Here is a 26,226-nt window from a genome sequence, read left to right as displayed (position 1 = left end):
TTGTACCTGTTAATGTTCTTTTTTTTTATTTGTTTAGGTTGGTGTCTTCCACTGCCTCTGTTTGTTTTATTTTTGTTTTGGTTGGTTGGTGTCTCCAACCGCCTCTGTTTTTTTTTTTTTTTGGGTTGGTCTCTCCAACTGTTTGTCTGTCTGTCTGTCTCTCTCGCTCTCTCTCTCTCCAGTTGCTGCAATGATATTATTGCATGTGTGGACAGCAAGTACAGGCTGCTTTTGTAGGTATCTGCACATGTGCATGTGATGGCCTCTGCACCAATTAGTGCCCACCATTTAGTAATTGCATGCAGCCTGCTGTGTGGTAATTGCAGTTCTCACTGTGATTTCAGGACACTGCTATAAAATGATAGGTTAGGTAGGCATAGGCCTTTCAGTTTTGCAAGGTGGGGACCATGCTTGTTTGCTGTGGACACTGTTGTGTCAGTCAGAAGGTTGGTATATGTCTCATATCTAAAGCTGGGTTGTAGCCAGTGAAATGCATGTTGTACTGAAACCTGACTGTTGCCTCTTCCAGTACACTCTTCTCAGTGTGTAAGTTTACTCACACCTCCTAATGCTAACACTGGATACATGGGAGTATGTACTTTCTTTTGGAATTAGGGAATGAACTGGCATAAAACAATAGTTATTGCAATGTATTCCTATGGCTTTCCTATTTTCCCTTTACATTCAGTCCTTGTAATGCATGTCATATTTCTTTATTGCAATGTATTCCTATGGCTTTCCTATTTTCCCTTTACATTCAGTCCTTGTAATGCATGTCATATTTCTTTATTGCAATGTATTCCTATGGCTTTCCTATTTTCCCTTTACATGTACTCCTTGTAATGCATGTTATTTTTCTTTCAGCACCAAGTTATTGTGTATCTGCTGTGGCTTAGTGGTACATCATGCAGACTGGTGAGTCCAAGGTCCCGGGTTCGAGACTGACAAGGGTATTTTATTTTGCTGCTGAGCAATACAAGGGCCTTGTCATACAGAGTGACTAAGGCTCTTTTAAGCAGTTGTAAGGGGGTTGGCACAGGTTTGTGTAATGCTTAGCAATGCTTAGCTAAGCGCACACAAGCTCACACTCGCGCACCCTCGCTAACTACTGCTTAGAAGTGCCTACTCCCGCTAACCCCACGCTAATTTCTTTTAAAGAAAAGAAAATGGGGGGGATAGGAAAGTGGTGAAAAAAGGGGGCACAGAGAGGGACAGACAGTAGGAAAACAAGCTTGGGATGTGAAGGAAGGGTGTAGGGAAGGCCCATAGCTGCCCATTTCTTTAACAGCAACAGCTGTGCATATGTTGAAAATTTGGAGTGAGTTTTGAGACCTTCCACCCCTGAAAGAGGGGTGAGGACAACATAGTTTGTTGCACTGCCAATTAGAATTATATGTGTACATGTCCTATGGACATGTGTGCAAAATGGGAAGCTATGTATGGAGCGTAATTTTTTTTCGGGTACAGATTGCCCTTTTTTTTTTTTTAAGGTGAGAGTGGTAAGTGAGGTAGGGGAAATAGGTATATTTGGGGAGGTAGGTTGGGGAGGTAAACAGACAAGACAAACAAGACGCATACAGGGGCGGAATTTGACACATGGGGTGGGTGAACACAATTGATGGGGAAGGTTGTTTGGAAATCACAAGCTCATGAGCCCACAGATGGTAACAGTGGAACTGAGATCCCCACCCATGGGCAGTCACCACTGCACCTTCACAGCCCCAGGGGTGGCAGTGCTGGGGGCTGAGTAGGACGGGCAGGCTCACCCGTGAGACGTACCACTCTCGCCTCAAGCTGGCTTAGGGGATCAGCGACTTAACGCTGGATCTCTCTATGCACCACAGCCCAGACCCTTCGAAGGGGGACGGGTGGCCCTTCTCCGCCCACGCTTGCACGGGGGGGACGAGCCCCATCCCCTGCAGCGCTTCCACCCGAAGGTGGCACAGGACCAATGGAGGAGGGGAGTCCGGGCTGGGCACCAGAGCCACTGGTGCCAGGTGCACTCGCCGACTGAGGAGGGACAGGTGGGTCCGCTGGGACTGGCCTTCCCATATGTTCTGTGATTCGGTGTGTTTCATTACAACATAAACAACAGCATTCCAGATTAGTTGTAACAGCATGCAGTAATATTCCCATTAACCCAACAGACCACAGTTCCAACAGTTGAACAGCAAACATAACACATGCATATATTGAACAACAGTAGTTATTCCAACCGCATGCAGGGATGACTGGTAGCAACAGGCCATCATGAATGTGGTGTTTGAACAGGGCACATGCATCAACATGAGTGAACATATTTATGAAACAATAGGACATATATCCCGACAAATATTTAAGATTACACATACCCATTGAGGTGCGGAATTGCATGGTTTATGCACAAACAGTAGGGTGTAGAAAAAACCTCCATTAACATCTTATAAACACTTTTACTCTACACTACATTCCTAGTGACTGCAGGTGTGTATTCCCTACATGTATTATTACACTTGCCACCATGCATTAGGTTGTGTAATGGGTTTGGCTAGTTCAATCTATACTTGACCTATATCTCACATACTAACTGTCCAGGATGCAGATGTTACTGCTACATATTTCATGGTTGCATTTATATTTCTTTATCTACATATCTGGATGTTTTCACTTGACATTTTCACTTCTAATTGTACAGAACCCTGCATTTATTGAAGCACACTTACATTTCTGGGGAACATATTCGCATGGTACTCGTGTGCCAGATTTACTTATGCATGCCAGCCAGTAACTGACTGTTGAGGACTGTATATTTACTTCACAGTTACTAGCACTTCCATCACCCACTTTAGATGGGATTGCAGAACTCTGGGTTGCCAGCACTTTCTAACACATTACTATTTGTATAATGCAAGGGTACAACAACATTTCATACTAAGTGAAACAGACACACTCTGGGTTTTAGACCTTTATTAATGACATTACACACTTTTCCACAGGCTCACTCCTTTATTTGTTTTAACGGTATATATGGCAGACATGTTCACGACATATTATACCTTTATTAATAGGTTAGCACACTCTTTTTTCAGGCTCACTCACATATTATTTTATATGTCAGTGCCTGCACAGATATTATTCCAGACATTTGTTACCTTTCTTAATGGGTTACTACACTCTTTTTCTGCCTCTCTAACATTTTTATCTGACAGAACATGCAGAGGACTTATTCAGTCCATTTTATGGCTGTATTATTGGACTACAACACTTTCTTTCATGCTCTCTCCCATATTTTATATAACAATACATGCAGAATAATCACTAACCTGCCTGGCGGCGCAGCTTTAGCAGCCTATCTTCATAGGCTTGCTGATTCATAACACAGTCACCTGCAGATGTAAAGTAAATGAAGGGATATTGAGACATTTCTATCCATTATACATACTCCATTTTAAATCCTTACATACTGCATTCCATGGCTACATACTCAGTTGTGCGGCATCCCGCATCCCATGGGCCTCCTGTATCCACTGGTTCAGGCAGTCCTCCTTTCGTCTCTTCAGGTCCGCATGGTGGTGATGGACCTGCTCACCAGTCTGGGGAACGCCTGTGGCACTGGTGAGGTCACAAACTAACCGGTTCCAAGCCTCTGCCTTGTACTCCGTCCCTTGGAACTGGCCCTGCAGGAGTCTTGCCTCGTGATGGTGGACTAGGAGCCAAACCATGTATTTGGACTCCTCAGTGCCCCATCTCTGCGCTCGGAAGCGCACTCCCTCTCCAACACCAGACATTCTGACCGCAGATGTGAGCTACAATCAGTTATGGCGTGTATTCCCGTCTATGGGGCTTAAATATGCCGCATTTCCCGCACTATTTTGTGATTGGCCTTTTTGTAAAATTCTCGGCTGACTGCAGACCTGCTTAGTAATGGTTAAACTACCATTCCTAAGTTTATGTATGTTAATAGTGGCTGTTTCCCCTATGTTGTCATGGCGTAGTGGTTCTGTACTATGATTATGATGCGAAGGGTCCTGGGTTCAAACATTGTCATTCTTTAATTTTAATACTGTCTACAGGCTAGGGGGTGTGGCTGCATTTAAGCAACTTAACTCTATGTTGCTCCCCGGTGCCCTGGTTGGTGCGGCGCGCATGTCCGCGCAAACACATTGCGCTGGGTGAAGCATTTTTAAATGTTGTGCAACTCTGTTGCACTGGGTAAAGCACTATTACACTATGGGCAACTCTGTTTAGCTGGATAAAGTGCTATTAAACTATGGGCACCTCTGTTTAGATGGGTATAGTGCTATTAAACTATGGGCACCTGTGTTTAGCTGTGTAAAATGTTGCTTAATGGCAGGCTGTTATATATCTGGGTCTTTTAAAAATATATATTTTGTTCGCTGATACATTGGCCATGTCACTGCTTTTAATAAAATTTTAATCATATTTGTCTGGTATTATTTCAAATACTGATTTAAAACATAAATAAGAAGGGGAGTGCTGGGACTCGAATCATGAATGCCTCCCTCTTTGTGCATACGCTCTACCATTACGCTATTGCTATTTGAATTAATTTGCATAAGTAGTTCTTATATGCTCTTCAATGTCACAATTGCTAACTGTGGTTAAGCAATGAGCACACCCGCGCAAACAAGCGCAAATACGGGCAGTTATATCGTGGATTTAAAAAAAATAATTTAATTTTTTCCATTTTATAACTCTGATGGGGGTTTACAGTGTCAGGGAGTGTGGTGTTGGGTGCAAGTACATTTGAGCGGACTCACTCTTGTCTGTTGACATTATGCTTTTTAAAACCTTGCAGGGGCGTGGACCTTTAGACTGCTCGGCAGTCGGACACGCCCCGTGCTTGCCTACTCAGTCCGTGTAAGAGTTATGGATGAGTCAGCGTGCCCTCATGAATATTCATGGCACGCTGATGTCATACCGTTCAACTGCAGCCTCCGAGTAAGACATATTAAGTCTTACACGGAGGTTTCGTGAATCCAGCCCTGATTTGTCCCTACCATCCTACCATGTATGTTTAATCATTTTCAAAACACAAACATATTATAAAATATATTTCTTTTGCACAGATTAGCTGTGTATGCAGGAAGTCCCCAGTCTCTGTCAGTTCAGCTAATTTATTTCCTTTATCCTGCAACTGCTATTGAAGAATTTCCTGTAATGTTGCATGGTCTTTCTGACATTCTTTAGTAAGCTGTTTTGCTGAATTTGAAACTCCTGTGCACTTTTGAAAAGATGCATGTATAACTTGTCTAAGCTTCTTGAACTCATTGTTTCTGTCTTTTAGAAGTTCATTACATTCTTTTGTAACAAAATATTCTAGAGGTTCTATCAGTAACTGATTTGACTGTTGTTGCAACTCTGAAATAAACCTTTTACATCTGGTGACAGAACATAACTGTCTAACATTTGAATATAATGTCAGCATATTAGTGGCATGCACTATATTTTTATGACATTGTACACACAATAAACATTTTTTTATACCACACATGATTTTGCTTCAGATACTAGTCAAATATTGTAATCCATTTGCATAATGCCTTACTATTAACTTGCAATCCATTTGCATAATGCCTTACTATAAACTTGCCCTAATAAGGTTTTACATTTACTAATATGCTGTATATACATTTATTCTGTTATTATTATTACCTCTGTGGCATTCATACTGTATGTAACACAGAATAATTTTCTTTCCAGTCAACAGAGAGGCAGATGGCCAAGCTGCTTTACTGTAGATGGTTGAAAAGTTTCTGTAGTCACTTGTGAAGTTGGTACAGCAAAACTGGCAGTTTCAGTCTTACAACTTTGTCTTGTACCTTTTCTTGAGAATTTATGGAACTGCTCACCTTTCTGCAATGCAGTCTCACCGGATGTAGACGTCTATTAAACTGTATTATTGCTATAGACTCTAGAAAACTGTAGAAATCTGAAGTACTTCACATAAACGTTAGTTACTGTACTTTTACAGGAGTGACCTTATACAAGGCATTACCCATTCACTCCCCCTGGTTTTGGATACAGGCTAGGAACATTCGTTAGGGTCACCATTGTAAAATGTATCTTAATTCACGTGCTCTGTTCCTATGCCTTGCTGGATCCAAAGTCTTCTTAAGACACACAGTCAGTTTACTGCTGAATCAGAGACACAGAGCTTTGCATGACTCCATCTGTAGTCTGTTTAAAGCACCAAGCCTTTCAAATTGCACATTGATAAAGACATATATTTTGCAGCTATAAGCACAGTTACAGATAACTTATTTTATAACAAACAACATGCACTTTTTCTGTCAGATTGTAGCATATATTTGCAAAGTTTTCTTCATTACAGAGATGATTGATGACAAATACAAAATGCCTCTCTCTGTCCTTCTCTCACATAACTGAATTACTACAATTGTTATATAGAGTGCTAGTCGCTCACATAGATTGTCATTTCCTCTTGGTATGTTTTACTGGCCTTCTGTGGGAAGTCACATAATGTCTGTTTTTAGACTTTTCATTGTCCTTTTATGATTTACTTATAAGCACTTTTGCTGATGTGAGGATGCCATTAACAGGAATCTGAAAGGAAACATCTGTACAAGCTGTTCCCATAGAAAAAACATCATGTATTGCTGAATTTATAAAAAAGGATGTCTGTTAATAGATATTTGTTCTGCAAACATGAGAAAATCATGTAATCCTTGCTTTCCAATATTGCTTTGTTCGGCTTTTGTGATGCTGTGAAGAGAAGCCTGTCTGTTATACATACAGTATGAATGCACATTTTACATTGCTAAACTCTATACATATATTCAAGCAAACTTTTTATTCTATGCTTTATCTTTCAGCATATTTACAACAGAATTAATTTCAGCCTTATATTCATAATATCTGACAGATTTACGGTATTGAGTTGCCACCCCAGCACACAACCTTCCACAGAAGGCACACACACACAACATCTAAGCAAAATTGGTTCTGCTCCAGATCATCTCCTGCTTAGAACAAATTTTGTGACCATACCTGATAAATTTTCCAGTTTATCCTTTTTCTCTGCCAGGCCAGAAAGATACTCACTAAACCATGAAGAGTAACTTTGTTTACATAAATTATATCAATCACAGGCTCCAAGTGACAAGACTTGAGCTATTCTTTCCTCTAATTAGATCAACTACTATCTCACTGTCCCCCTCTGTTACAGTTTCATCCCTCTGTCTTTCTCTCCTCATCTATTCAAAATTAAAACTCCTTATAACAGTCCAAGTAGTCCCAACCCTTCTTACCATCTTCATTAATTTACTTCTCAGTTGAAATGTAATGATGAATTCATAGTAGGTCCACTGCTAGCATATCATACTAAATTACATTATCAACCACATTGCCCCCTTCCTAATATTTCCACAGTTAAGCTAAAATCTCTACATTTTTACTAATACCTTAATGTTCTGTTTTATTTTTCCCATTTCTTCCCTCAGGCTGCAGTTAAGATCTCCTACCATCACTGTTGACATATTTACTAACACAAATGTTTGGATTTCTTCAAAGAAATGATTTTACTCCATAATATTAGTATATGCATATATTAGTGACTTATACATTCTTGTCTCATTCTCCTATTACACATCACTACCCTTCCTGTAACTACTATTGTTGCATCTAAAATTATTTCTTCATTTTTTTATAAGAATTTCTATTCTACGACATGTCACATTTCCTACCAATCAATTTGCACACACACCCCCATACTGCCTGTATTTTTCTTTGTTAAATTGTGTATCTAGCAAGCAAAAAAAAAAATCCATTTTATTTTTCTACATTCTAAAAACTACCAAGCCTCTAAATGTGAATAGCATAAGAAATTATATAAATCATTTAATGCTAAAATGTCTATTTCATAATGTGTTTTTTTCCTTTCTTCTCTAAGTACTTCATTGTTTAATCTTCCTTCAGTATCCCATTCTCCATAACACCTTCTCTTTCAACATCTTTGGTAGCAATATTTTCTATTTGTCTTTATTCTGAGCTTTCTTCTTCAGCTACACTTTTCTTTTGTTTTCTAATATTGGACAGGCAAACCAGACGTGTCTAAGCCATTTTGTAGAAAATATATAGAATTTAGAGGGTTTTTTTTACTGTATGTCCCCTCTCCCCACATTGACCACATCTTTGTTTGCTACAGTTTTACAGTAAATGATTTTAATCCCCAAAGAAATAACATGCTTTGGGTTGGCCCCAGTACCTAACAAAGACTCTCTTAACATTCACAATGATTGTATTTGAAATATGTTGAATTTTCTCATCTTTAACATTCGAATGTCACTTCACAAAAATTCATCTCCCAAATGAATTAATGATCTTATGTCTTTAATCCTAAACCGTAGTGGCAAAACAATACCATCCATAATGTCATATTTGTTCACCATTATACTTACCATTGGTTACCTTCTCTGTGGCTGTTGAGAAACTGTAAATGTTTTCCCTTTCAGTTCTTTCTTCTTTTCCATGCTGCATAACTTCTTATTTCTTGTAACAAAAAAAACTTTTGCAGAGGTAAACATTGAAAGCTGGCTACTCCACCAGCTGAGAATACCTCCAGTGTTTTCCCTTCACCAGCTGTTGTTTGCATTTCCAGTTTCTCACTTTCTTCCTGTTGTAATACTGTCTCCACCATGTCACTCCATCTTGCTTCCTCCCCTTCCTTTGGCTGTACTTGGTTCATCAAATCTATCAGTACTGGTGTCTCCAGTCATCCATTTTCCAACTCTGTAACAGCTATTTCATCTATTTCTCCTTCCTTCAGTAAGTTTCCTCCTGCTCCTCTCTCCAGCTGTGCTTTACTGTCATCCATCTTGGAATTCTCAGAACTGTAGTCACAGCCCTCTGGTACTGCCTAGCGGCTCCAGAGAGCTACACATCCTCTTCTACAAAAAGAAGAGGAAGTTCCCTGGTACCTTGGCCAAATTTCTCCTAGTCAATATGAATACCACCTTGGGTCCCCCCTGACAAGAGGCCACTGACATTCTGAGACTAACCTTGTCAACAAAGTGTAAATAACTAATTGTATGCTTATGTTAGATAAGCGTTTCTGGGAGTTTGGGATATTTTTGAGAAATTCAGGGTGGAGTCTGGCCTGGAATGAACTTGGAAAAAAGGCAGTGTAGTTAATGCTAGATCATCTCACATATCTGACAGGGGAGAGTGTGGTGGTTAGATCTGTAGCATGAAATATCAGGAAGTATAATTAAAGAAATATGGTCAGATACAGTTCTATGAGGGCCTGATTTTTCTTGTTATGAGGCTATTAGCAAGACAGGATAAGAAATTCAAGGCATTGGCAGAAGAGTCAGTGTAATAAGAATGACAAGTTTACATAAGGCTTTACATTTTTAGACATATCTATAAGTTTTATGATAAAAAGATGCAATGGCTCCAGTCTTTTCATGACAGATTTATGTGGGGTGATAGAGGGATTAAAACTGAAGTCAGAGACTGCAATTCCCAGACTCTGTTGGGAATTGAGGATAGAGATGCTGTAAGAGAAGATTGGTGCTAGCAAAAGGAGAGGATGAAGGAATGGCTGGAATGATGGAGTTTTTTAGGGGAGAAAGATGGAGCAAATTATGGGTCACAATGCCAAGTGATACTTTTATACTTTTCTGCATTAATTTTAAAATAGTGTATTACATTTCTTCATCATAAAGTGCTGATCAAATGTCTCAGCTTCACTTGCTAACATACATTTTCTTCCCTTAGCTGCAGTAATGTCTTATGGCCCATAGTAATGCACACCAGAGCGACTCTCACTTTGTATTTAACCAGAAAGCAAAATGTCACAGCATTGTGACTCAGTGGTTAACATCGCTGCCTTACATTTGCGGAGTCCTTTTGCTGTTTGGTCACTGTATGTTCATGTTTGCATATTCTTCCCATACCTGTGAGGACGTTCTCTGGATTCTTCAGTTTTCTTCCACATTACAAAGTCATGCAGGTTGACTGGCTACTGTAAATTGTCCATATACATATTATAATTTCCTTTAGCATTGTGGCCCAACTTGTTGCTGGAAGGGGTCCATGATGTCCTAATCACTAATCTTGCTGACAGTTGAGTAAATTATACACTACATTTAATTACATCTAAATCTAAAATCTGCTTCTCAGCCCACATGCTATATGGGTGTTTTTGACTTGGAGTTGGTAGGTATTATGATGCATACACTGACAATATACTTTTTTTCTTGCATTTGGTTAGGATTTCTTCTTAATGGGTATTGTAGAATGACACTTTTATTGGTGCTGAACCACATTCAGTTACAGTGATTGTCCAGCTTATTTTGCCACAAGTTTCCTCTTCTACTTCAGTGGGACTGTTTTTTTCCCTTCTTGACAGCTGGGGCATACACTGTTACCTTTCTTCAGTGGATTGTACACTGGTGCTTATATATTTTTTAACAGCTGGACCACTATCTCATTTTACTCTTCATCATTCATATCATCTGAAAATGCTTTATGTTGCTTCCTGTGATCATTAAGTGCAAAGCCAAATGTCACAGCTGTACTTAATGTTTCCTATCTACAGTCACATAAATTGTGCTGCACACAGTTTCACGCAGAGTAGCGTTGATTGGATATAGTAGTTGTGTTTGTGCATATAGTAGTTATGCTTGTTTTGATTTAGCTGTTATAGAGCCCTGCTTCTTATGCCAGTCTGTACAGCTTTCTGATGCTGAGCTGACCTTGTTTATGTTTGTCACTGGTCTTCTTTTTTGCTGCAATATGTGCCAACTTGTTGTCCACTGCTTATCTGCATTATCTTATCCCACATTTTAACAGTTACTGTTGGTATCCATTTTTTGTAGCACAATATAGTATAACACCAGGCACCCATGAACTTAAATAGAATAACCAAGCAGTTCTTAAAGCATGTTCTGGGTTTGCTGCATACTCCTTGTCTTCTGACATCAGACTCATCTGCACTGAACACCACATTTGTGAGTTCAAATAATAGATTACAAATCCTGATAATATTGGCATTGCACCTTTTTATATTTCAATGTTTTAGGCTGAGAATTATTTTTGTTATTATTGCCAAAATTCTAGTTAACTTTTTTAATAATGATTTGCATTTTTCCCTGATGCTCTGCTTTAATATATTCACTTGTAATATTTCACAAACTAACTTTTCTAAATTTGTGCATTATGTACTGAGGATACACCTCCATTGCTTTTACAAATCTTTACCTAGTACTTATGAATTTTCTTAAGCAAACTCTTGCCAGTGTGCAGGAAGTCACACTGGCCATTAATGACCTCAGATGTAGGGGGGGGTACTACAGTCCCAATTGTTGCTTCATAGAATTGAAGTGTTTGTATTCTGTGTGTTACTATAAAGAGCAATGCAGAATGCCACAGCTCTCCACCCATGTTAACTCAAATCAGGTAAGTACAGTCTGGATATTTCAGTATAGTGCTTATTATCACAGACTAAAGCTATATTTTTTAAATATATATTCTTTCTGATGAAATGCAAACCAGAATGCTAAGTAACTACTATATTGACTAATGCTGCTAGCTGGGATTAGTTTAAGCACACATACAAGCATGCAATTGCATATACACACACACACACACACACACACACACACACACACACACACACACACACACACACACACACACACACACATATCTGTATGCAGATGCACATATTCATTAGTATCTAGCCATTCAAAGAGTACAGTATGCAAAATGTTCCTGTATAAACAAGAAAAGGAACTACATTTTGTTAAGAAAAGAAGAAAACAAAATCATTTAAAATAAAAAAAAATGCATTTAAAATCTAATTAAAAAAACTAAGGGGTCATTTGCTGAGTGCCTTACAATGACCCCATACGATCATTTGCTGAGTTGCTGAGTGCATTAATATGACCCCACACGAGCATTATTGGAGGGATAATATGTATCCTAGTGAATACCATTTATTTGAATTTGTCGTCCTCTGCACATAAAGCTACTTCCCTTACTCTATTCAGAAGTAATCTGAATAAATTAATGTGAAACCGCAAATTTTCACCTGCTTTAGCACCCTTGTCTGTTATGGCTGGTGGTAACATCCAAATGTTCTGCCAGCTCTGGATTATTTGTACTTAAAAATAGAAGGGCTGCAAACTTCATGAAATGCCGGGCAAGGCTTTTAAATATCTTCATGAATTAATTGCCTAGTAAGTATCTATGAACCTATTATAGGCAAATAATGCACATTCCAGGAGTGGGACTGCCCCTTTCCCTGTGACATTGGACATTGCAACACCCCCTGGATGGTCCGTTATTTCTATATATTTCCCACCCTATCAGACATTATTGCTTAGCATAGTTTACATTTTCTGTTCAACCTTTATGGTTGTTCTGCTAATTCTAATCTTATAGAATTTACAGATGGAGTCAATCAATGTAAGAGTTTACCTAACATCTTTCCCACTCTTGAATTAATTGTGTTATCACTGAGTTGTCACAGACTAGAAATAATTAATTTTAACAAATTTACACCTTTCGTATTTATGTTTGTGTATAATGCATACAAGGACATATTATTTTTGCTTTCAGGTTCCAGAAAGCTTTGAAGATGTTGCTGTTGAGTTTTCAAGAGAAGAGTGGAACCTGCTGAGTGAACAAGAAAAATCAATGCACAGGGAAGTCATGGTACAGAACTACGAGAACATGGTTTCTGTAGGTAAGGAGAAGCCTGCAGGTACCACCCGTATGGGTGTGGTTTATCTACTTTGAAAACTACTGCAGTGTTATGTCAAAGGAAATTATGAAGTACTTAGAAAATTTGATTAAATGATCATTTTAAACCGTGTTACTGTAAAGCAGTTCTATGCGTGTTTTGCAGATGTTTTTCAGAGTCTAAACTTTAGGCATTTTAGGGTACTATCAAAAAGACGACATTCAAAAAAACATTGTACAGAAAATCAAATGGAAACTGCAAATTCCTGCATACTAATTAGGTATAAATGCCGAATCTGTTGAATGAATTCAGCCGATTCGACATTTATGTCGAATATCGAATGTCAGTGTAGGTACAAATGTAAGTTAAATTCCTATACTGGCATTCATGTTTTAGCAGGGGGGGGGACTGCACTCCCCACACCCCCTGCAAACTATATATTCCAACTCCAAGATTGCACTGCAGTGAGGAAAGGGATGCATTTCCCAATCCGCACTGTACCTCAATCTCTACCCATAACATTGAGTATATATAAGCAAATGCACAGTTGCATTCGTTGATATGTACTCCTGCTCTCCCAACGTTCGGCAACACAGAAATCAACCAACTGCCATTCCGTGTTCACCGAACCCACCCTCATCAGTTTAATAGTAAACTGTATTAATTCACAATATTGAGGATTTACTGCTATTGACCTGTGAATAGCCTTTGAATGGCTAATTTGTTTTTTGCCATCTGTTCCATTTTGTATGTTTTCATTTGACATTTTACCATCTTCAGAATCATTATTTTACCACTGTTATTATATATATCAATGGCCGATTAGGGTGTGCTGTCATCAGTGTAAGAACTGTGTCTTAGTCCTGCAGTCTTATCATTCTCCTCGTATTTCTGTTTTTCCATCAGCTATGTTTTCATCTGAGTATTTCATGAAGACATTGTGATAAGGGTTAGGAATTGAATAATGTCCATTCTTTGGGGATGTATTTGTATACCTGTTGAGAATGCAGATTACCGCTTTGGGGCAGAAGCCCAAAGCGGCCCTCTTTGTTTCTTTTTTAATTATTTTTTTTTTACTATTAAGGGAGCCTTCTAGGCTAATGGGGGTTGCTGTCCTCCATTTTTCAACTCCCCCCCCCCCAGTTGACTAATACCCTTCTCTGGCTTTGAGAGGACCACAGTCAAGCTTTGCAAGAAGCTTTCCTTAAAACCTTCTTGCTCCTAAACCTCTGTATTTAGATCTAACAAGCCTTCCCCAATGTCTTCCAAACCCCTCGATAGAATTCCAAGGGAAGTGAATCTAGTCCACGTGTTATACTTCATTTCTGGCAAAATACTACCTCCTGAATTTCTCCTGCAGTGAACAACAATATGATAGTTGGGGAACATCTTTATTCTACTGTGGCCAGCTGTCCACACCTAATTCTGTTACCACAGATTCCTCCCCACCCTCTGAACAGAGCTCTACATAGAACCCCCAATATTTCCATTAGAACTGGAGAATTGTGTACCAGGACACTATCTGTGCAATGCGGTAACAATGCAGGACTGTCTGAAGACTTCTGTACTAAGTAATGGGCCAGTGTCTTACTGCTTTTAGAACCTGCTGACGAGAACCAGCTTTTTAGCCATTATATAGCCATCTGATAAAACTTGTTAGCTAACATATCTTTGTTTTAGGCACCTAACTGCCTCGTGCACCTTGAATGATGCTTCTAAAAAGAATGTTGCTCCCTTTCTAAGCTTTTCACCTTCCTAAGCCTCCTGTATTTAAGAGATGACACAACAGCAGTCACTACACCCCCACGACCACCTTACCTGCACTCCTGTCTCATCTCCATCAATTTACCACCTTTTGATTTGCTGTTTCACCACAGTCATCAACCAGTAGACATACTCCGTAATTCATCCATGTTGCCTGCAAATGCATTCTAATGGGGTGGTATTCTTTAAATTGCATTTAAAATGTTGAGCTCTCTTGTGAGGTTCTTTGTGAGCTCCCACTCCATTCTATGCTGTCCCCATCTCATATCAGCTGCATGTACAAGTGCAAAGCAAAAAAAAAAACTGGTAAAGCCTTAAATGAGGGACAGTACATTCAAGCATCATCATGAACATCAGCCCCCTTTTTCTACATGAGGTCAGAGTGTCATGTCAACTATCAATATCTCTTTTGATTCAATGCCACTCTCCTACCTTCATCGGCTGTCATTCCTGACTATTGCAGATGTTCTGTGACACAATCCATCCATCCCTTTACTTTGATGCCCTTGTTTCTTCTTGTCTTCTTCCTGTCTGTCCCAAATCTTCTTCACCAGATTTTCTTCTGCTTTCCTGAACATGTGCCCAAACCATCATAATCTGTTCTCTTTGACTTTCTCTACAATTGAAGCTAGTTTGGCTTCTGCTCTTATGTCCTCATTTCTTCGTCTGTCCCACAGCATGCATCCTACCACCCATCTCAGGCACTTCATTTCCATTACCTCTAGATTCCTCTGCCTTCATTGTCCAGGTTTCTATACAATACAATAGTACTGGTCCCACCTGTATTTTAGGCACCTTACTTTTAAGCTTCTTTGGCTTTTTACTGTCACAGGTGACCTCTGACACTCTGTGCCAGTTGGCTGCAGCCCCCTGATTCTAATCCACAGCCACCCCTCCCAGATACTTGAGGCTGTTACCCTGTTCCACTATTTTTCCATCTGTCTGTTTTCATTTTCTTCTGTTTTTCCCCATTTACTGCCATTACAACTGTCTTATCTGGACTCACTTTCAAGCCTTGTACCTTCAGTTTTGCATTCCATTCCCCCAAGCATTTGCTGAAGTTCTTGTTCTTCTGCCACTTTATCTGTATAAAACAGCCATGTTTATCTGCTCTGACCTGTTTGCTAATGTACTCTTTCACTAGTATGAATAGCAGTGGGCTCAGAGCTGAACCCTGATGCGCACACACTCCCACTAGGGAACCTCTCTGTGAGTGCAATACTGTTTGCATGTGAGTCATTGGGTTCTTACACATAGTCTGCACTAATTCTGTCAGTGTTTCTGGGACTTGAAACCATGACAGGACTGCCCAAGTCAGCTTTTTTTGGACCTTGTCATATGCTTTCTCAAAGAATAAAAATACACAGGTGGACTCTAGCATCTTCTCAACTATCTGATTCACTGCAAACATTGAGACATTTGTGCTTTATCCTGATCTCACTCCAAACTGCTCATCTTCCATGTTAGTCTCTACTACTACGCGTATTTATTTATGAATCACCCTGTCCAAAACTGTCATGCAGTCTGACAGGACTTTGGTACCTCTATACTGGCCACAGTTGTTAATGTCCCCCTTTGTTCTTGTGCATTGGCACTAGAACGCTTATTTCCAGTTATCTGGGGTACATGTTTTTCTTCATATTACTGAGTACCATCTGAAGCCAGTTTTCCCCTAACTTACACAACATCTCGATTGTTTCTGCCATGATTTTATCTAAGCTTATTGCATTCCTTGACTTCATTTTCCTTAGTGCTGTTCTTTCTCTTTCTATGGTGGGTTCCTCTTTTTATTTCGTCATAAGCTGTATCTGGGACAGTACTCTTCTGTGGGGTTTTCTTCATTCAGAAACTGTTGGAAATACTCCTTCCATGTGTCTTGGATGTCCTGTAGACTGGTGAGCAGGTTGTTACTGGCATCCCTAATTAAGTCTCATGATTATCTTTTTTATCTTTATGTCTTTGCCTTTCAACCTGATAGAGATTGTGTGTGCCATCTGATGAGTCTGCGAAGCTGATAAAATACCTCTTATGCCATGTTCTTTGCTATTGCAACTGCTGTCTTAGACTTTTTGTTAGCTGACCAGTATTTCTTCTTATCCTCATCTGTTTTTCTATCTCCCAATTTTTCCTGCACTCCTTCTTTCTTTTGATGACTTCCTGGACTTCTGCATTCCACCACCAGCTTTCTTTATGTACCTTATTTCCATGTCTGGTGATTTGGTCACATTAAATTCAAGCCATGAAGATTTATAAGGGCATGTCCAGCCATCTGAACGTCAGGCATTAAAGTCAGCCAGCCAGTCACATTAACCTTTTTGTCCAGGAATGCTTTTATGTAGGGACTTCTCTCCAGGGAGGAATAGCCACAAGAGTGTCAAGCTTAACCCATTTAGGCCTTCTTTTTTGAGCTTCATTTCCTTTATTTCTCGTACGACTGATGTATCAGAACCAAGCCTATGCATTAAAGCTAAGACTATGTCTGTCTTTTATTGGTCTTCTTAGCTTAAGACAAAACTCTGACTCATTTGTGTGATCTACATACAGGTATAACCCACTATACACTCTTCACTGAGCAGTTCAAGTAACAAAAGCACTGTGATCCTCACAATAGCAAACATATGTTTCTTGTAAGTCCAATTCTGATGGAAACCTGAAGTTTCGGCAACTTTAGAAAGGTATCTCTAAGTCAAGCAAGGTTCTTCCTAGGTCAACCTTCTAATCTCCCCAAGAGCTACAAACCTCATGGCTAAACTTACTGGAGCAGGTCTTTTTTCTTGATGACCGGACTGTTGGAGCATTTCTCCTTTCTCTGTTGACTGGAGTGTTCATCCATGTTGCCTTTCTCTGGTGACAGCCTCATTTCTGTTGTGATGGAGTGTTGGTGCAGGCCTTCTTTCTTTGTTGACCGTAGTGTTGGAGCAGCCCTCCCCTTTCTCTGGTGACCAGAGCGCTGGAGCAGGCCCCCTTTCTCTGGTGACCGGAGCATTGGAGCAGGCCCCCTTTCTCTGGTGACCAGAGCATTGGAGCAGGCCCCCCCGTTCTCTGGTGACCAGAGCATTGGAGCAGGCCTCCTTTCTTTGGTGACCAGAGTGTTAGAGCAGGCCCCCTTTCTTTGGTGACCAGAGTGTTGGAGCAGGTGCTCTTTGTCTGTTGACTGGAGTGTATCTCCTATGTTGGTGTTCCAGCAGTTGCAGGAGGACAATGATGGTAACCTTTCTCTTGTACTTGCCACAGCCATCTTAGAATAAACTCCATGTGATTATTTTTATTTTATTTTATTTTATTTGTTTGTCTCTTGTTTACCAAGAAAGCCTGTCTGGGCCCAGGGAGATAAACTCTGCATAAAATACATATTTATAATGAACAATTAAACACCTTAAGCTTTGCTTTGCAGGTAGTATCGAGATAAGTAGTAAAGACATTTATGAAATACTTTGGAAGTTATATTATTTTACATAAGTCAAAGACATGTCAACATGTAATAGCTGGAGATACAAGAGCATTGATAATGCATGCAGGTTTAGTACACGTATATCGACATTAATGAGGTAGGACGTCGCTGGAGAAGGAACAGAAGGTAATCAAGACGGACATAAATAGAAAACGTTCCGATAGTGGAGAGGTTGAGGTAACAGTAGACAGGTAAGATGATGGGGTGAGTAAAGAGGGGTATTAGTATTACAGGATTACGGATATTAGTTGGAGGAGTAGTGGGGGTGAAAGAAAAAGAAACAGGGATAAGAAAGTTGACAGTGTTAGGGAGACAGAGAAACTGGCAATGGAAGAGAAACAGAAAGAAAGTTGTGCTTTGTCAGGATGTGAGCATGAGCATACCCATGAGGAAGTTAGGTGGTGTTTTATGTTTTGTTTGAAATGTCTGGTAATGTTGTCTTGTTTTAGGGTGGGTGGGATGAGTTCCAGTGCTTAGCAACATAGGTTGAGTAAAGTGAGTAGTCTGCACTGTTATGAGACTTGGTCCTGGTCACGAGATATCAGTTTTGTGTGCAGATATTGTTAGGAGGGGAGGAAAGTAGTGTTTAAGCAGGTTTAGTACTGATGGGCAAGTGTTGGGTTTGTGGGCACTAAGCATTTGTGAGTACATAAGGTAAATAGGTATTTCAAGCCAGGTGCTTAAGTGGTCGGCAGTGGTGTGAACGGTCTGGTAATTTATTGTAGCAAAGCTCTAGTTTATTTGTTTATTTATTTTTTTAAGGTTGAGTGAAGTTTAGTCGGGATGAGTGCTGCATAAAAAAATGAATGGATAAGATAATATGTTGCTAAAGAATTCATAGAGTAGTAAGTGAGAAAGGGTTTGTTTCTGTAGCGGAAGCCCACCTTGATAGCTTGAGTGATGTGCTGATCATATTTTAAGTTATCACCAATTAAGACACCAAGAAGCTTTGTGTTGGAAACTCTTTCAGTTGAGGTATTATTGCTGATGTGTTGTTGAAGGATTATTTATGTGCTGACGGACATTTGGGTAACTACTGCATTATTTATTTATTTATTTAGCATTTAAAAGGGGTCTATATTAAATCAGCGAACGCTTAAAACTAACGTTGATTTATCCACCCCATGTAAGAGAAAGCTTACAATCCCAAACACCCGGAACAGCGATTTTTTCCCACAAAAAAAAAAAACAACAATAAAAACTTCAAAACATTGACCTTCGATGTGGGGGGGGGGGTTGTACACCCCCCTACTTAAATATACCAACTCCAGGATCTCCCTACAGTGATGAAAATAACAAAGTAATGGAGGCAGCCAACCGATTTCTTTCACAGGGAAAGAAATCGCTTATATGCTGTTTCGCTATTTTGCTGTTTCGTGCTTTCAAGTTCGATCAAGACGTATTTGAAGGATTGTGTCTTCGATTATATAATAGGAACTCTTTAAAAGTTGTTGGTAGTCAACTGAGGAAAAGGAGTCCTAGGTCATCCTGTGCAGTAGCAGGAGACTTGGTGCAGAACATATGAGTGTGGCATAGTCTGGGTATTATACTATGAGACCTCTTTGTGAAGATTATTAGTGAATCTGTTGAATAGTATAGTCCTTTAGTATGCATTGAATTTGCTGCCTCTGGTGCAACTCTATTTACTTCTTGGGTCTGAGGCTAGGGTAAAATCCATTAATTGTTCTACAGTGTTCTTTTGCTGATCCAGAAATTCCATTGCCTGTTGGGAATGCTGAAAGAGAGAGTCGTTATTTATACCCCAAATCAAGTGCCTTACTGACTGCAAAGACAACGTAATTATTTTTTACTTTTTGATTCCTTAAGTGACCAGGGCTAATTCTTACTTGCACATTATTCCTGATCAGCCCCCTCCTTGGGACATTCAAATATTAGGAGGCACTGCCTCCTTTTCCCTGATGTTTGTTTTGACCGTGCATTGGAGTTATGTTGTATAAAATGGCCATCTTATTTCATAGAAGAACTTCTGTTTGCTGTTTCAGTGATCACATTCTCTGCCCTGTCCAGAAAACCTTCACACGTGGCATCTGCAGGTTTTACTAGCGCTGGGCTTTTCCTCCAGACAGATCATATGTTTGAAAAGTGTGAACAATGCTCCTGGTCATCCACTCTTGCAGTAAGTCTTGACAGTCTGGTCTCTTAGAGGCTAAATTCAGTGATGGTGTTCAAGAGTGGGTCCTTTATAGAGTTAGGGACTGCTTTGAATTCTGTTTTCCAACAATGTTTTCAGGGTGGACTCCTGTAGATTTAATTGCTTGGTGATTTCTTTAGTGAAGAATGCTTTCATTAAAATGTTATTGATATTTTAAAGCACCTGTTACATAGAACTTGCTTTCTCTTTCAGAACTGCTTTCATATTGTTTGTCACCTGGCTTCATGAGAGCCAACCAATCACACAGCAACCTTCATACCAGTACCTGCTCTCTCACCTTTTGCGATGTCATATACGTGGCTTTAAGAATATTGTGCAACATGACAAATTTGCACAGCTTTTGAACACACAGATTAACTGATAACACCTTTCTTCAGCCTTTCAAAATGTATTCTTGTGTGACAATTAAAACATTATGCTGTGACAACAGTGTGCTATTTTTTTATTTGATTGGAAATTTCAAATATCCCTTTTCTTTTAATTTCTCCAGATCCTTTGGGTTTCTAATACCATGACAGGCATGGACCCCATTCCTAAGTCAAAGTACGATTAAAGTTCATGAAATTAGTATTGTTTCACTCTTTAATGTCAACCAAAAGTGCTCTTCGCAGCACCTGCGATGTGCCCAGTAGTGACTCCTTCTGCAGTTCGTAAAGAGTTACATATATTGGTAGCGTATCTAAATAAGATTTTAGACTCTTTTTTTTATAAGACCATTGCTCCTACTACTATTAGAACTATTCGGGTATCTTTCTTCCACATTGATCTCGTTTCTGCTTTCATATCTTGATGTTTTATAACTTTGACTCTCTGTGCACAGGACACTGTAGTCACTGGGTGTGGCGATTTCAATGATCAATGCTACTCTTGTCTTCTTTTCCTGGACCACTGTATCCGTTTTTTTAGCATCTATCTTTTGAATTGTTGGAAATGGATGATCCCATGTGATGTAGACTTCATCATTTTCTATGATGCTTCGTGGCTCATGTTTCCAGTGCTTTTCAGCCACTTCATAACCATGATGTTTGCACAATCCCCAGTGCAACAGTCTCGCCACATTACTGTGCCTTTCAGTATACAGTCCTTCTACCATTAGTATGTCACAACCAGCAGCAAGGTGTGCTACTGTTACCAGTTCAGTTTTACAAAACCTAGATTTGTCTGTTTCTCCCACAAGTTCAATGGACTTTGTAAACCAGCTTGTACATTGCCCACTATATTGAGCTGCCAATATTAACATTTCATCTCTTAGCTTGAATTCACCTTTCCTTAACCCTTCCTGCATTCGTTCCTGATCAACATGAGGTTCTTCCAGAAATTTTCAATACTTGCAGCTATATTTATGCATTTTCCACATTTCTTGCCTTTTCATCTGATCCTTCACCTTATATTCTTTCTTTTGTTTTTTGGCACATTCAGTTTCTGCCTGGTTTTTATCTACTTCTGGTTTGATTTCCATTCCTGCTTGACGCCAATGTGCTTCTGCTAGATTAAGCAGAGAAGTCATCTTAGTTTTATTCTCCTCCTGTTTCAAAACTTTCACTATGTTAGGGTCTCGTGAGGTCAGCAGGTATGTGTGGAGTCCCACATTGCAGATCTGTATATGTAATCAATTTCAAGGAGGCTCATCCCTCCTTCGGAATGGAGAATATATAATCTTGGTATACACTGATTTTTATAGATCATTTGGTGAGCATGAAGCATCCTTCTTATTTTAATATCTAATCTGTCCAACATGTTTTGAGGCCAGTCAATCACTCAAAAACTGTAAGTTAGGACAGTAAGTGCAACTTGGTTTATAGCTTGGATTTTGTTCCTAGATGTCAGTGCTGTTTTCAGGATTAATTTAAGTCTTCTAAAATATTCCTTACTAAGTTTTACTTGTATGTGTTCGTGTTTTATTGTTGATCTTCTTCTTCTCTTTCGGCTGTTCCCGTTAGGGGTCGCCACAGCGGATAATCTGTTTCCATTTCTTCTTGTCCTCTGCATCTTGCTTTGTCACACCAGCCACCTGCATGTCCTCTCTCACCACATCCATAAACCTTATCTTAGGCCTTCCTCTTTTCCTCTTACCTGGCAGCTCAATCCTTAGCATCCTTTTCCCAATATACCCAGCATCCCTCCTCAGCACATGTCCAAACCAACACAATCTCGCCTCTCTGATTTTGTCTCTAAACCGTCCAACTTGAGCTGACCCTCTAATATACTGATTCCTAATCCTGTCCATCCTAGTCACACCCAGTGCAAATCTCAACATCTTTAACTCTGCCACTTCCAGCTCTGACTCCTGATTTTTGTCAATGCCACCATCTCCAACCCATACAACATAGCTGGTCTCACTACCCTCTTGTAGATCTTCCCTTTCACTCTTACTGGTACCCGTCTGTCACAAATCACCCCTGACACTCATCTCCACCCACTCCATCCTGCCTGTATTCTCTTCTTCACCTCTCTTCCGCTCTCACCATTACTCTGAACTGCTGATCCCAAGTACTTAAACTCATCCACCTTCATCAACTCTACTCCCTGCATTCTCACCATTCCTCTATCCTCCCTGTCATTCACACACATATATTCTGTCTTAAGTCATGCTGACCTTCATTCCTCTCCTCTCTAGAGCATATCTCCACCTCTCCAGGGTCTCCTAAATCTGGTCCCTACTCTTACTACAGATCACAATGTCATCTGCAAACATAGTCCATGGGGCCTCCTGTCTGGTCTCGTCTGTTAACGTGTAATCCCACCTCCACCGTAAACGCATCTGTCACTCCCACTGCAGACTTCACCACTGTCACACTACCCTCGTACATATCCTGTACCACACCTACATACTTCTCTGCCACTCCTGACTTCCTCATACAATAACACAACTCCTCTCTAGGCACCCTGTGCTTTCACCAAGTCCACAAATACACAGTTCAACTCCTTCTGACCTTCTCTATATTTCTCCATCCACTCTCTCAAAGCAAACATTGCATCTGTAGTGCTCTTTCCCGGCATGAAACCATACTGCTGATCACTAATTATCACGTCCCTTCTTAACGTAGCTTCCACTACTCTTTGCCATAACTTCATGCTGTAACTGATCAATTTAATCCCTCTGTAGTTACTATAGCTCTGCACATCACCCTTATTCTTAAAAATATGTACCAAAACACTTTTTCTCCATTCCTCAGGCATCCTCTGACTTTCCAAGATTTCATTAAACAATCTGGTTAAAACCTCCACTGCCATTTCTCCTAAGCACCTCCATGCTTCCACTGGTATGTCATCTGGACCAACAGCCTTTCCATTCTTCATCCTCTTCATAGCTGTCCTTACTACTCTGTTTCAATTCCTGATTCACTATCCCCACATCATCCAACCTTCTCTCTCTCTCTCTCTCTCTCATTCTCTTCATTCATCAGCCCCTCAAAGTACTCTTTCCATCTGCTCAACACACTCTCCTCGCTTGTGAGTACGTTTCTCTCACTATCCTTTATCACCCTTACCTGTTGCACATCTTTCCCAGCTCGCTCCCTCTGTCTAGCCAATCGGTACAGGTCCTTTTCTCCCTCCTTAGTGTCCAACCTTTCATACAACTCTTCATATGCCTTATCCTTAGCCTTCGCCACCTCTCTCTTTGCCATGCACCTCATCTCCTTAAACTCCTGTCTACTTTCTTCATCTCTCTGACAATCCCATTTCTTCTTCACCAGCCTGTTCCTCTGTATACTCTCCCATACTTCCTCATTCCACCACCAGGTCTCCTTGTCCTCCTTCCTCTGTCTAGATGCCACACCGAGCACCTTTCTAGCTGTCACCCTTATCTTCTCTGCTGTAGTTACCCAGTCATTTGGTAACTCTTCACTGCCCCCCAGTGCCTGTTTTAACTCTTCCCTGAACTCCACCTCACAATCGCCCTTTTTCATCTTCCACCATTTAATCCTTGGCGCTGCTCTCACACTCCTCCTCCTCCTCTTCTTGATCAGCGTCATCCTACAGACCACCATTCTATGCTGCCTAACTATACTTTCCTGATTGCCACTTTACAGTCTCCACTCTCCTTCACACTGGCCCTCCTGCATGGGATATAATCCACCTGTGTGCATCTTCCTCCACTCTTGTACATCACCCTATGCTCCACCCTCTTCTTAAAATACGTATTCACCACAGCCATGTCCATCCTTTTCATGAAATCCACTACCGTCTGACCTTCTGCATGTCTCTCCTTAACACCAGACCTGCCCATCACTTCCTCATCCCCTCTGTTCCCTTCACCAACATGCCTATTGAAGTCTGCTCCAATTGCCAGTCTCTTACTCTTGGGTACACTCACCACCACTTCATCCAACTCACTCCAAAATTTTTCTTTCTCATCCATTGCACACCCAACTTGCGGAGAGTATGCACTAACAATATTCATCATTACACCATCAATTTCCAGCTTCATAAACATCACTCTATCCGACACTCTTTTCACCTCCAATCCTTCATCAATTCCCAAGTATTTATACACTCCCTCTTGCGCAAGTTCTTTTATATCACATTCTTGTTCCAAACTGATGTTTTCCTGGTGCTGCAGTTTTCCTGCTTTAAAGGTTGCTTTTGCACATTTATCAAGGCCAAATGACATTCTAATATCATCTGAAAAAGGTTTGACAACCTGCAGCTGTGCATTCAGTTCCTCATCTGATGAGCTATACAGTTTTAAATCATTGACAAATAGAAGATAAAGTCTTTAGACTTTGTTGTTTTCTAGAAGCCAAATTGTAGCCATGGCCTAAGCTGTTAAGTAAACAACTTAATGGGTTAAGGGCAAGGCCGAACAGCATCACTGACAGAGAGTCACCCTGAACTATCCCCCTTTGAATTTTTATCCCTGGGATAATTTGTCCTTTATCGTGGTTTAATTGCAAAGTGATCTGCCCTTGTTTCATGGTCACTGTAACATAGTCGATCAGTGTGGGATGTATCTTATGCATTTTTAAACACTCTTTTTTTTTATCCACGAATGTGGGATACTATCAAATGCTTTTTTGTAGTCAATCCATGGCATACTTAGATTCTTCCCCATTTTACAGTTCTCCACTATGATTTTATTTAACAACAAATGATCCTTTGTTCCATATCACTTTCTTATATTGCCCTTTTGTTCTACTGCCATAATTGAGCTTTCTTCTAAATGATTATAAATTCTGTCAGCATCAATTCCCATGTATAGTTTATACGCCGTCAGAAGGCAAGTTATTGGTCTATCATTTTTGGGGTAGCTTGCAGGTTCACTCTTAAGTAGGAGCATTGTTTTACCTGTTGTTAGCCAGATTGGTGTCTGTTCGGAGTGCTCATGTAAATAGTTCTTACTCACGGCTAGGTCTTCATGCAAAGATATAATGCTTTTAACCAAAAGTTAGGCAGTGCATCTGGGCCTGGGGTTTTTCAATTAGATGCTTTTCTTAACTTTGTTTCAATCTCTCTGGCTGTTACTTCATCCCATTTCATATCCTGTACCTGTAAACTTCTTATTCTTTCTTTTACTTCTTTTATCCATTTAGCATCTTTGTTGAGTTCCACAGGATCTTCATAGATACTTTTCCAAAATGCACCTATTTCTTCTTTTTGGTGATCTTTCAATTCCTTTTACCTTGTTTCCCAATTCTCTATAAAACTTTTTTGGGTCATCACTAAATTGCCTATTTTGTACTTTTCTTTTATATTTATCTGTGTATCTTCTAAGTTTTTCTGCCTGTGCTGAACTTTTTAATTTATTATTTGTGATAGTGCATGATAGATCCTGGTCTATTCTAAGACTGCGCACTGCTTTTATCACATCTATCTTTCTTAGTATTTTTGTTGATCTATTCCCTCTTCTATAGTTGCTTTATAGTTTTCTCTATTTGATGCTTCCATGATGGTATTCAATTTTTCCCCTTCCTTTCCCTCACTACCCAGTGTTCTTGTGGTAGAACTTTATCAGTTATTAATTTAGCTGCACAGTAACATATCCTGTTTACTTCTGTTATGTCGCATGGAACTCTGTGGACAGTCCTAATTACTGTGCTCATTTGTTTTATCAGACTTCTGACTTTTGGGGTTTTATTGACCTTCTGCACTCTATTTCTTTCATTGATTTTCATATAGCTATCG

General features: G+C 39.9%; 1 protein-coding gene across 1 annotated transcript in view; it reads left to right on the top strand.

The window, feature by feature from the left end:
- Nucleotides 1–26,226, top strand: part of LOC122798695 (zinc finger protein 271-like) — a 250,508-nt gene that overhangs the window by 67,546 nt on the left and 156,736 nt on the right. The window contains exon 2 of the mRNA XM_044067791.1: nucleotides 12,589–12,715. Coding sequence (XP_043923726.1) covers nucleotides 12,589–12,715 — 127 coding nt within the window. The remainder of the gene's footprint in view (nucleotides 1–12,588; nucleotides 12,716–26,226) is intronic.

Source organism: Protopterus annectens, chromosome 3.part1 (assembly GCF_019279795.1).
Source record: "Protopterus annectens isolate FY-2018-M chromosome 3.part1, PAN1.0, whole genome shotgun sequence".
NCBI lineage: Eukaryota > Metazoa > Chordata > Ceratodontiformes > Protopteridae > Protopterus > Protopterus annectens.
This window is presented reverse-complemented; position numbering and strand designations above follow the sequence as displayed.